General features: G+C 39.7%; 1 protein-coding gene across 1 annotated transcript; it reads left to right on the plus strand.

The window, feature by feature from the left end:
- The first annotated feature begins 1,424 nt into the window (after window positions 1-1,424).
- Window positions 1,425-3,936, plus strand: LOC146612784 (immunoglobulin lambda-1 light chain-like). The gene is made up of 4 exons (XM_085377513.1): window positions 1,425-1,563; window positions 2,875-3,186; window positions 3,319-3,393; window positions 3,747-3,936. Exons 1-4 carry the CDS (start codon window positions 1,425-1,427, stop codon window positions 3,893-3,895), a joined length of 675 nt encoding a protein of 224 aa, XP_085233639.1. The 3' UTR covers window positions 3,896-3,936.
- Window positions 3,937-13,549: the final 9,613 nt, after the last annotated feature.

Below are 13,549 nucleotides of genomic sequence, written 5' to 3' on the forward strand. Positions count from 1 at the left end.
TCCTTCTCGGCGTTCTGGATGCGGAGAGCCTTAACTTCCTCGACCAGGTCCAGGATGGCTTTCTGCTGCAGTTTGACAGCAGAAATCTCCTCTGTCATAAACTCCAGCGACTTCTTAATATCGTCACCTTCCTCGGCTGAGAGAACTTTTTTCGGGCCCATGCTGAGAGACGTTCTTGTAGCGTTGCCGTGACGACCGGCTAGCTAGTTGATGCTAGCGTCCTTCCTCTCTCTCACCGCTACGGTTCAAAAACATCAACTTCTGAGTTTTCGAGAGGTCGCAAATGATGAGCCACCACTTCTGGACGGTTTCCCACACACGCTCTCAAAGTTTAGTATCCGCGGAGAGCTGCCGTTTTCAGGAGATATGTTAAGTTTGCCAACGTTTCTGCTCAGAGAACCTGTTGCTGACAGCTCCATTGCTGCATGGCCCACTTTCTCCTGAGATTCAGTTCACAGACAGATGTTCTGATAGTTTTCTTTACAATTTGCTGGTTGAATTCAAAACTCATTGTGTGATTAATGATGGTGAGCCAGATGGGCCAAACCATGATACTATCAGCAGCATGTTTCATTGTAGTGGTGCATCATTGCTGGGATAAATGGACTGGTGCTTATGTAACATGGTAGACTAATGTGCCTGTGTTAATTCAGCTCCATATTATTGTGTGAAGTTGCACTGGGTTGGGAGTGGTTGTGTGTCACATTTTTGGTGAGCCAGTGGCTGGAATGGGGTTGGACTAGAGGCAGGTGTACTTGATTGCACTGATACACTGGTCTACTTATAGCCCACACTACAAACACTGCTGTGTCGTTTTGTCTCTCTGTGCAGGTTTGTAATGTGATGAAATCAGATATGTTTGGGATGGATGGGTTTTGCGCTATGGATTTTATACTGAAGGTGTCATTTTGTATCTCTGTGCAGGCCAGGGCCTATTATATGCCACAGCCTAAAGGCAGCAGAGTTGCCGAGGCAGGAGTGACCACTGACTATATGCTTGCAGGGTGGTGGGTCTCCGAGGAAAACTTCTAACCCTGTTAAAAGCAACACGTGGAGTGCAACTGGACGTGTGGCATAGCTGGCTCTGGCCTTGGGACTGTGTTTTTATTTGATTCATAAATGGGACACTGGACTGTTTTATCTTTTATCTCTTGATTTTTTTTTGTCAATAAATTATCTTTTAGAATTTTATTGACTGTCATCTTTTTGCCCACGACTGAGACAGTTGGTCAGACCTAGAATCTTTCTTTGGGTGTGTTACACTTATATAGTGATTTTCTATTTTCATGTGGACTAAAGTAGTGGACTGACCAACAGACTGACATTAACATCAGAGCCGTGCTGCTAGTGTGGCTAAAAGAAAAGAGAAGAAGAGACAGTCATGTTGATATGAACATTAGAGAAACACATCATGGAGCTGAAATATGATCCTGCTTCCTCATTTGGACTCATTCACCTCAGCTGACACGTTCAACAGCAGACAGGTTTTTGTAGCAGTCTGTCTCACTGTGGGAGGAAGATGGTACGACATCTTTGGCTCTGGAACTAAACTGTCTGTAACAGGTAAGAACAAACATTTATTTTCCTTCAGTTGTTTTATTGTAGAAGCTGAAAATGTGTTTAAAGTCAGTTTGTGCTGCTTCAGGCTTTACATGTTAGTTTTTCATCATTAGTAGAGAATTCATCTGCAGCCATTGTTACATAAGAAAAGCTCAATAATCTCTGAAAACATGTTGAAATCTCACTGAACAACTAAAGTTATTCTTTATTTCTGCAAATATTAGTGATGTTACAAATATTTAGGATTTGATCCTCTCAGTGATTCTGCTGGTTTTTAACACAAGATCATATTTGATGTTAAAATTAATACAGTAGCAGATTTGTAAATATGAATTTTGCTAAGAAGAAAATGTAGATATGTTTTTAATAGTGAACGATATAGCATGTTGGTCCAAAGAGTCTTTTTTGGAAAAACATTATTTTATTAATTGTCATAGATACTGATCATGAAATGTTAAACGTCTAAAATGTGATGAAAAATACTGGATAAAATATGAAATTGTTAATCAGGTTTTATGAGTCAAAATGACAAATAATGATGAAAGTTCAAAAATGTCAACTGTAAATACTACTTTGAAAAATATGTACAAGTAAATACACAATCATTCACAAAATGTAATTTTTTAATTAAAAATAATAATAAATTAAATCAAATGGCCGAAAAAAAGGATTTAATTATCTTTCAAATTTCAGCTAAGTTGCATTTAATTTTATTTAATAATTCATTTACATATGGAAGAAAATAACAATCAAACCAAATAATAAAATTAAAGCCGATCAAATTATTGCAGTAAAAGATTTAAGAATTTTAAAGTCTCTGAAAGAAGAATGTTAGTTATTGTAACAAATATAAAACATGTCTTTAAAAACTATTTAAAATTTACATAATTTCAGTGCAGAATAAAGTTAAAAGGTTAATGGATTTTATGGAAGAAGATCAACTCTGTTGAAATGTGTTTGGGATTGGAAATATATTTAAAAAGTTAAAGACAAATCTCTATATATACATTTAGAGTTGTGATAAATTACATTGTGAAGTAAAGCCAAGAAAATAAAAGAGAAGAAATGCATTTTATTTCATGATGTAAAATCACGCTGAGTGTTGCTCATGTGAGCCATGATGACATGAGGTGATGACTGTGTTTGATATGAAGCTGAATCCAGTGTATGTAGTGAACTTTGTGCTGATGAGTAGTTTAGTGATCAGAGTCCATGTAGTTTCCAGGATCAGACTGAATGCAGTGCAGTGCTGGAAGCTGCTGCTGACTGTGTGAATGTGTGTCTGTGCTGCTTGTTGCTGCTGTCAAACTTCAGATGAGCAGGTAGTGAAGCCCGTGGTGAGCGTGTACCCAGCAGCATCCAGAGCCCACCTGGAGGGGAAGAGCTCCCTGCTGTGTGTGGCCTCAGCCATGTTTCCTCCTCTGGTCCAGTTCTCCTGGAAAAGACAGAAGAAGAACGGCGGAGAAGCGGAGGAGCTGCCCCCTGCTGAGGGAGAGCAGCTGGAGCTCAGAGAGGCGGGACGCACCATTGCCATCAGGATGGTTGATGGGAGCCATTCTGACACATATAAATACAGCTGCTGGGTGAAGCACGAGGGGGGCACAGTGGAGGCCCGAACACAACAAGGTAATGAAGGCTTGGTGACTGTGTTCAGCAGTGATTCAGCTTCATGTGGAGATGCTGTCAAAGAGAGCAGAGCAGCAGAGGACTGACATTTCTCACTGCAGCTCCAAACATTTGACTCCTTTTCTGTTTCAGAGCTTCCAGCTCCAGCAGCCTCCTGTCCTCCAGAGAGAGAGCCAGCAGACCTGCCAGCTCTGCAGCCAGCTGACTGTAAGATCACCTGCTGCCTCTCTGCATGGACAGCTCCAATGTCCAATGAGGCAGCTGGAACAAGTTTAGGCTCTTAAAGTTGCACTAATTGATCAAATCTTCATCCAACAAGCTCTGATAAAGCCACTGTACACTAGCTGCTCAGCACCAAACAGCAGACAGACCATAATATGTCAGAGATCAGTTTGTTAGCTGCTTGTGGAGTTCTTCTGCCCCCAAGTGGACACAAACACTACATCAATTCATCCACTTGAAGAAGAAGCTGTGACTGTTTCTATTTGGACTTTTTCTCCTTGATCTGAGAGGAATAACCCGACTGTCTGTCTGTCTCTTTGTGTCTGTCTGTCCTTCAGTGTCCTTCCAGTCTCAGTGCAGGGTGAAGCTGCTCTGCCTGCTGTACACAGTGCTGATAGTGAAGAGTCTGGTGTACTGCTGTGGACTCTCTCTGCTGATGATGCTCACAAACAAGGGAGCGTCCACCAACTGCACACATGCTGACTGACTGTTTCCTGCTCGCCTTTTCTCACCATCACATCTCATCAATTCATCTCATTCATCACTTTGATCACAAATGTTAGTTATGATGTGTTGAGCTTATTTTGCCTTTTTCTTCAACAGTTAGAAGATCGTCTGAAATAAATACATCTTTACATGTATTGTTGCTCTGAGTTAGAATTCTTTTTGTGCTTATTGTGACTTTTATTGTAGTAACAAAAACCATCAGGAATATTTTTATCACAAGTTTTTGTTTGATTTTCAAATGTCAAACAGTGTAGTTGTGTTTGTGTGAACAATAAAGATTTGAAGATGAAGAGTTTGATTCTACTTTCATTGTGTGATCAACAACAACCCGTGTGAGTGAAGCACAAACTGACTGTATCCAAACTTGCTCTCCTGCAGCAGACGGGCTGTGTGGGTTTCTGCTCTGCAGCCTCCACACCGTTAGCTGTGGCTTTCACTTTAATAACACAATGACAGTTACAAGCAGGAACTCTGCTTCAAGAATGATTCCAGGAAGGATCTGTGTTCTTCACCTGTGAGAGAAACAGCTCAAATCCTCAACTCACAGCTGACAAATGAACTTTAATGGAATCAAAGGAGAGACCATGAAGCCCCTGCAGTCTGCTCAGCTCCCATTTTATTACCTGAGCTGAGTTTTTCATTCTGGATATCACACACGTAAGAACAGATCAAGTCTGAACAGCAAATGTTGGAGAATCATTTTGAAGTCTTGCTAAATGTCGTTATTATTACAAAAACTACTGAATGATTCAGAAAATCCTTTCCAACAAGCAGAAATATGCAAACAAAGTAGAAACAAGGCAACATGAGTCATTCAGATGCAGATAACATATTCTCCTTATTGTGAAGAACACAGTCATGAAATCTTTCTGTGTGTCATTCATTGAGTTGAAGTGCCTAATAGAAGAGGAAGAGCAGCAATAATCAATGATAGCTGAGACATTGAGAACATGGCTGTATGCCTGCTATCATAACAGCAAACAAAGCACACAAACAGCAAACACACAATAATGTGCTCGCAGCTTGTTGTGTGTTGTGTCATTTTTGACATTTCATGAAGTCACAAAAATGTGTGCGACTCATTAAAGGAGTGTGTACGTGTCAGTCAGTGCTCTGTATTCATGTGTTCACCTCATTAAAGTCACTCAGACACTTTTCTCCTCCAAACTTACAGCACAGCTTCATATTTCACTGACTGATTCTTTCATTACATCCATTAAGGGTCACACAGTGAAATTAGTGCAAACTTACAAATGTGTTGCAACAATTTTGGCCTCCAAACTGAACTTTGAGACAAACAGTGAAGCTGTGAGCAAAAAGAGGCTCCAGTGTGTGTCATGGTGGAGGAAACTGTTGTATTCCCACATTCAAAACATGCTGATCTTATTGGATTTGTCCCTCAAAGTCTTTTTCCTCCTTTTTCTCTTCATCCAAATGTTCTAGCAGGCTGACTGTGAGTCCCTGTTGAACCTGTACAGCAGAAAGTAACAGCAGTCAGCGGCCTCCACTTGACTTCATGACTTCAACGCCTCGCACAGTCACTTTCACTTTCTTCCTTCTGTCTTTTAGTCCTAAAATGTAGAACAACACCAGATCCAAATATTTGTGTCCTTCACTCACATCTTCAAATGATCCCTTCCATATCAGAGATGATACAAAGGCAACATTTGTCTTATTTCTCTTTCAGGAATCAAAAAGTACTTTTGTACTGTTGTGTAAATGTGTGTGTAAAGGTGGATGACTGCCTGCTGCAGATGAAATCTAACCATGGCTACAAATAAATGAAGCTGACGTGAAACACAGCCCTGTTTTTATTACTGTTTATAGATATTAGAATTGATGATCATCATTTTAATGATTCTTAAAAAGGCTTTAATGAATCCTTCAGTCTGAAACCAACTTGGAACAAAACACATTAGAAGATGTGGGAAAGAACCACAGTGTGCACATATTTAAACACACAACAGAACCACAGTGTGCACATATTTAAACACACAACAGAAACACATGTGTTTGTTTCAAATAAGATTTTTACTCTAAATGTTGTTATATATGATTTTATTTTTAACTACTTTGAGTGCAATTTATGAACTTTTAAAATATTTAACCATATTATCTTTTTTTAGATTTTTCTATTTATTTATAGTTTAGTTATATTTAGTTTGAATATTTAGTGTTTTCATCACAGCTGTTAAACAACAGATAACAGTGTGTGTTAGTAAATTCACAGCAACATGAATGTTTCTGAGTGTTTGTGCATCATGTGACCCAGATTTTTGGATCTGCTGTCAGATTGAAATGAAGACGATGAAACCACAGCAGCTTCAGCTGAGCTGTCAATCAGCAGCAGCAGTCTTATCTGTGGGCCGCAGGGGCTGATGGGAGCTTTGAGGACCTGTTAGAAACCACGTGGCCCTCGTCTGATCTCACAGCTCGTCCTTGTTTGGCCTCAGCTGCATCAGAGCGCCACTTCTCCCCAGGTTCACCAGAGGAAACACCACTGCACAAAATGCTTTTCCTCCCAGCTGCTGCTCTGTGCTGTCTGTGTTCAGGTGAGTGTTTCCAGCCAATCAGGAGCCAACAAAGTCAACCTGGAACAAACACTGTCACACTAACCTTCATCTATCTGTCTGTGTCTCTACAGCACTGGTTACCATGGCAGCAGAACAGCTGATTCAGGAGGATTTAACATTGACCAGGAGAGTTGGACAAAGTGTCTCCTTCAGCTGTGGAGGGACTGAACAGTGTGATGTCAACAATGTAGTATTCTGGTACCAAAAGAAAGAAAAAGAAACATTCAGAGTGATTGGGTATATGCCTAAGAGAGTTAGCTGCACGCTTAACAAAGGTTACGGTCATCCTCAGAAAGATGATTTCTCATCCATGAATAAACAGAACGGCTGTGAATTGAAGATAGAGAAAGTTAAACGCGATCATTCAGCCACCTACTACTGTAACTGTTGGAAGAGAGCTCCCCACAGTGAGAAATGATCCCTGCAGCCTGAACAAAAACCAACAGATGAACAGATGTCAAACAGTGTCTGTGACAGGAAGAGAGCAGTAAACCACAGCCCAGCTTCACATGTTTCACCTCCATCTCAGAGTCACAAACATACTGAGCTCAGGGACCATTTTTATTTACTGCTGTCAGAAATTCAATTCGATTTATTTCTGTTTAAACAGATTTTTCATCCTGTTTTAAGACAGAAACAAGAGGAACAGATGACATCAAACTTCCAAATGTAAACAAATGTATCCTCAGTCCCACAAAAACATTTATTCAAAGTGAAAGAAAAACAGATTGTGTCAAACTGAGTCAAAGTCCATCCCTCATTCACAGTGTTAATGTTCTCTTCATGAAAACTCTTCCAGCAGCACTTGTTGTTTAACACCTTTCAGTACATTTAACCAGACACTTGGACTGATGTCAGGTCAGGATCTTGTCCTTCTAGCAGCGGCTCATTAGGACGCTGATGTTGTTGGACACATTTCCATCAGTTTCCTGTGGATGTTTATAGAGGATGAATCAGTCACGGTGCCTGATCTTTCTGTCACCGTCTTTTCTCTCTGATAGAAAAAAACTGATTTTGTATCTGAATATGTCAAATCTGGAATAAAAGGACAAGATTTCTGCTCTCTGTTTGTGCTTCTGACCAATCACATTTGAGCAGCTTTGGCTGCTTAATTTCATTTCCAGCATCGCTGCTGAAGAAGAATCAGAGTCTGACTGGATCAAACACACAGATTTAACAGCAGAAAAAGTGATTCCATGTAAAACACTCTCGTTCACCAGTTTTAACTCACATAACTTCACATTTCCTCAAATTGAATCTTAGTCATTTAATCACAGGAAGTTTCTGGGATTTTGTTCCAGACTGTATATTTATTTATAGATTTTTCTCTACTGAATTTGTTTGAAATATTCAGGTTTAAAATCAGTCTGATGTATTCTTAATGAGTCTTGTTCACAAAGTTACATGTGCAGTACTCTGTACATCTTCCATCCTTAGAGATCAATAATATATGTTGTCCAATACTCAGCAGACTGAACCAGGACTGGAAACCTGCTCATCATCTCATCTTTGAGGTCTCCATTTAAAAGCAGCAATGACTCGAAGGTAAATATTATACTGGATAATGTGTTAGTATATAAGACTTTGTCTTTTTTAACAAACAGCTCATCTATCAGCTGTCAGCAGAACTGTAGAACTTCAGATCCTGAAGTGTGTGAGGACAGAGAAGAGTCAGCTTTACTTCAGGTTTGATGGATAAACTTTCACAGTTTGTGATGATTCTGCTCTCTTTGTGATTTTAGCAGTGTTGGGTGTAACGCGTTATTTAGTAATTCATCTACAGAAGTGCAACTTCAAAGTGTTCTGCAATGTGGACAAAAGCAAACCGTTCTTCTGTTGCTTCAGAGATGGTAGATCATTTTTTCAAGAAAAAACTCATAGTACCTGTTTCAACACGATGGAATTCATTTCACGACGCTCTGTCCAGGATCACTGACATTCCCCTTGCTGAATTAAATACTGTCTGCACTCAGTTTGGAATCAAATGCTTCACTGATCGGGAGTATCTGTTCCTAAAGGAGTATTGTATCATGTTGAAGCCACTCACTGTTGCACTAGACATATTGCAAGGAGAAGAGAACTGCCATTTTGGAATCCTTCTTCTAACTCTGGAGATTCTAATGTCCAGGACGCTGGCACTGCAGGATGAGCTTAAGCTGACAGCATCCCTCCCTGATATCATTGTTATGGTAATCTATATATAGCCTTACCCTAAAATAATTTTTTGTTTTATTTATCATGCTCTTATGTGAAGTGTCTGGTGTATTTTTTTTCTCATAGGCGATGAAGGTGCGCTTTTCCTCAATGATGGACAATAAAGAAGCTCTCCTGGCTGCAGTCACTTTGCCTAAATTTAAGTTATGCTGGATCAGAGAAGAAGAGAAAAAAGACATGGTTAGGGCAATGCTTGCTACAGAGTGCCGTGGGTTGTCTCTTGAAGACCAAAAACCTGCTCAAGATCACAAGAACCCTGCTAACTCCACTGATGACTTTTTTTCATTTGAGGAGGACGACTGTACCTACTCTGCTGAAACAGAGGTGATGGAATATTTGAAATCTGCTGGGTCTGAGCTGGGTGTTCTTAGCCAGTTTCCCAGGATTAAGGCCATTTCACTGAGGTACAACACAGCCACACCATCAAGCGCACCAGTCGAAAGGCTTTTTAGCCTTGGCAATCTTGTGCTTACACCCAGAAGGAACAGACTGTCAAGTGAACGCTTTGAGAGACTTACATTAATGAGATACAACAACTTTTTCAAAAACAACACAGCCAAGTAGTACAAAAAATGTTTTGGAAAACATGAGTGCATACAGCATGCAGGAAATATGGAGCTCATTGGTTTGAGGAAGTTTCAGAGGAATTCTGTTTGTTCAGAGTTAACTTCACTTTGTTGAATCACATGACATGATTACATACATTATGTATGAATATGTTACTCATTGCAGCACGGTGGCACGGTGGTTAGCACTGTTGCCGCACAGCAAGAAGGTCCTGAGTTCAATTCCACCATCAGGCCGGGGTCTTTCTGTGTGGAGTTTGCATGTTCTCCCCGTGTTTGCGTGGGTTCCCTCCGGGTACTCCGGCTTCCTCCCACCGTCCAAAGACATGCAACTTGTGGGGATAGGTTAATTGGATAATCCAAATTGCCACTAGGTGTGAATGAATGTGAGTGCGGATGGTTGTCTGTCTCTGTGTGTTGGCCCTGCGACAGACTGGCGACCTGTCCAGGGTGTACCCTGCCTCTTGCCCTATGACAGCTGGGATAGGCTCCAGCGCCCCCCGCGACCCTGAAAAAAGGATAAGCGGAATCGAATGGATGGATGGATGTTACTCATTGCTTTGAAAATGTAAAAATTTTAATGTTTACTGCGTGAAATATGTCATGTTTAACATTTCTTAAGTTGAGCTTTTTTGTTATTCAGATATGTTGCAGAAAAATATATTTGTTATTCTGGAATTGTGTTTCTTAGCTAAAGAAAGTCACATTCCTTACTAAAAAATGTAATTATTAAAGAAGGTTTTTTTATAGAATGTAATAAAGATGATTCAGGAAGCAAAAAGGCTAAACTATTTCATGTTGACTCGTATTTTTTTTAAATTATTTATTATTTAAAGAGTTTAATTTCTATTGTTTGTCCACTCAAGGTTTATGGGGATTTTAATAAGTATTTAGTTAAATTACTTATTGAGTGATTAAGTTACTTTTCAGACACAGTAATTAGATAAGTATTTTAAATACAATACTGATTAAGTAATTAGTAATAGTAATTAATTACTTTTTTAAAGTAACTTACCCAACACTGGATTTTAGGAGCTGCCCTCAGCACCACCCAGTGACATCACACACATCATCCTACATGTTCTCTCTTTGTCAGTGGAAGCTGCAGCTGTTTGATTGATAAAGTTAAAGACAAGAAGTCAAAGGGATTAAACATCCATGTAACTGTGTCACTATATAGGAGCATAAATATTAACTCAGTTTGGTGTTTCAGAAAGCTGCTGATCTCAGACCTGCACAGCTTCTGTTTTAAACACTGAATGTCATCAGCTGCATAAAGTGAGATTTTCTCTGACACAATTAAATTAAACCTGATGAAGGTCAAAGGTCGTCACTTGTATGTTGAACTAAAAACTTTAATCTGGAATTCACTCACACTGTGTTTTGCCAATATTGTGTTTTTTACCATGAAGTCATTCAGAGTCCTTCATACCAGAGTAACCAGAAAGGATAATATATATTTTAAATATGTAACTTTCTACAGGACTGAATATAACATCATTATGTAAAAGTCCAGAGTTTCTGTGCTTCATCTGAGGATGATGTGAAAACTTCTAACATCACACAAAGTAAAGGTCTCTATCACACTGCTCATGAAATGCAGATTTGTCCATCTTCTATTTTGGGCGTATAGTGGAGGTCTGAAGATTTCCCTCCGAGGAAGCTGCTGGTGAAGGTGGCGAGTTCTGCTTGATCCCTGCGGTGACCTTCAGTTCCTGATGTTTCTGAAATGACACATCAGGAGTCTTCCGGGTCACGGCACCAAGTGTTAATTCCAGTTCTTTTGATTCTTAGGGCCAAGAAAACAAGGTTCAAAAGTGGTCTTTCACTTTAAAAAATGATCTTTATTTAACATATCCGGATATGGAGACCTGAGCACACAGCACACAGCCCCAGGTCTGAAGCACAAATGGAAGCCTAGTTATTTATATACTTGCTCTCACGTCACACCACACTTTAAGTTTCGATCAAACAGCCTAGTTGGTTTCACTTTCACTTCATTCTAGCTGCAAAAACACGCTTCTGCAAAAGCATGCAGTTTCCTGACAGCACTTTTTGGCACAGAGTGTACTCAGAGTTAGGCCTTTCTCATATGAAGCAATATAATCAGCATATAAACATTTGAGATGATAAATTTAAACCTCAACAGCTAACAGAAGCTGTGATAAATGAAAGGGAGGACATTTCTCAAACCTCTGGACCCAGGAAACCCAGCGTGGTCCTCATGGTCACGTTCACTTGTTGCTGCCCAGGGTGAATGTAGCTGTTGATAATGATGTGGACTTTGGACCCTGTTATTAAATGAAAAGAACAAACTACACTTCTATCAAACCTTTTGTCAGTGTGCTTTATTTCATTTAAACTTTCCATGTTAGCAGGCTGTAGAGCGCTCTGTGTGAACTGAATCTAAAACTGTTTAAATCCATATAATTCAGATACTAACAGTAACTCTGGGTCTCTGTGGAGTCTGCTGCTGATGTCATCTCTGTCTAAAATAGGATAAGAAAAAATGAGACCTGTGGAATCATTGAAGCATAAAGACTACGGGAGTAACAGGTGTGCAGCATCGCTAGCTAGCAACAACCCTCTAATACCGTGTGGCTAATCTAGCTAATGATCGCTTACAGTTAGAATGACAGAGATGACATTTTGTATAAAAACTGCTAAAACTGTTTCACAGGTTGTTGATCCTGTCGTGTTCTTTGTGTGTTTGGCAGCCATCATGAAGCTGTACGTGTCCATCACTGCTGTCAGTGTGAGAGCAGGACTTCTGTGTATTCTGGCTATCAAACAGCTCTACAGAGCACACTGTTTGTTCTTTAAAACATTTATTTAATCACAGTTCAGTGGCCGTGATATCACCACTCCTCTCTGTAATTCCACTTCTAAATCACAGAATTTCACCTTGGATGTCAGGTTGTGTTTTTGTGCCAGCAAACATTTTAAAACTGTTCTGACTTCAGTTCTTCTCAGACTGAACCATCAGGAGGATTCATACCTGCAACACCTGGAACCAGTCAGCTGGAGGCAGCAGCAGTTTGTCTCAGAACAACTTTATGAACAAAAAAAAGTAATCTCAGAGAGATAGATACCAACCTCTCAACATGGATTCAAACCAATAACCTTCATCTGATCGACCTTTCAGGCTACACCTGTTATTTGTAGCTGTCCACTGTAACACAGCAGGCTGAAACTGACTCTGATCCACAAAGCAGGACCTCTGCTAACTGGAATGCAGCCGTCATTATCACACCTGTATTTTTCCTCCTGTGAACTAAAGACATCTGCTGTGGAAGAGGTCTGTCTGTGTCCCACATGTCTGTCTGTGACTCTCAGGTGCATCACTGTTTACAGGATCACAAGGATCCACCTGACAGCAAGAACACAGGAGATGGAGGCGAATCCATCAGCAAACCATTAAAGTCCTTCACAGTAATCTGCTTAAATGATCTTAATATATGCTGCTCAACAAATAAAGGGAACCCTTAAACAACACAATGTAACTCCATGTGTTCCCTTTATGTTGTTGAGCAGTATATAACTTGGAATGTAATTTAGGAAACTTTGAGCAGCATTGTCACAGCCACACTGTGCTGCTAACTTTAAATGACTGTCAGGTGATTTGTGACAGAAGGACAGCAGCAGAGTGAAAGGAAGGTTTACAGGATGTTGGTGAGAGCTGCTGTGATGTCTGGTTTGGATCCTGTGGCTCTGATAAAAAGACAGGAGGCCGAACGGAAGATGTTCAGACTTTCACTGGACAAGATTAGAAATGAGTTCATCAGAGACAAAGTCAGAGAGGCTGACATCCTAATCTTTCCTGGGAATAACACTCCAGGAAATATAAATCTAATAAACTAATAGTTCGTAAAGGACACAGACTCATTACTGTAAGATTAATTTTAATAGTTTAATTGATAAATCAAAAAATGCTGGAGCTGCAACATGTTAACATGTAGTTAACAGATTAAAATTGAGGCTCTCATATTAACAGCTAACTTTCTATGCTGTGCTGATTTATTTGTCACAGTCTTGGTCATTTATTTTGAATTTTTTTGTGGAGGTTAAACTTTCTGTTATAAATTTACCTGTATGTGTATTTTAAATATGATCTGTGTCATTAAATGCAACAGTTTCAAATCCACCTTGAAGGCTGAGTTCTTGTTCTGAAAGATGAGGATGTGTAACTGTGACACTAGAAGAGGTGTGGATCTAATTCTCTGAACTTTCTCTAAACTTATATTTTATGTGACAGTAACTTTGTATTTTCTGTTAACAACA

The sequence above is a fragment of the Diplotaxodon limnothrissa genome, linkage group LG18, assembly GCF_057381915.1.
Source record: "Diplotaxodon limnothrissa isolate DT_005_m linkage group LG18, D_limnothrissa_male_GT1.1, whole genome shotgun sequence".
In the NCBI taxonomy this organism is placed as follows: Eukaryota; Metazoa; Chordata; class Actinopteri; order Cichliformes; family Cichlidae; genus Diplotaxodon; species Diplotaxodon limnothrissa.

Coding starts and splice junctions, on each gene's coding strand:
- LOC146612784 (XM_085377513.1), top strand. CDS start 1,425: ATGATCCTGCTTCCTCATTTGGACTCATTCACCTCAGCTGACACGTTC. Junction 1,564..2,874: donor AACTAAACTGTCTGTAACAG/GTAAGAACAAAC, acceptor GTCAAACTTCAG/ATGAGCAGGTAGTGAAGCCC. Junction 3,187..3,318: donor GGAGGCCCGAACACAACAAG/GTAATGAAGGCT, acceptor TTTCTGTTTCAG/AGCTTCCAGCTCCAGCAGCC.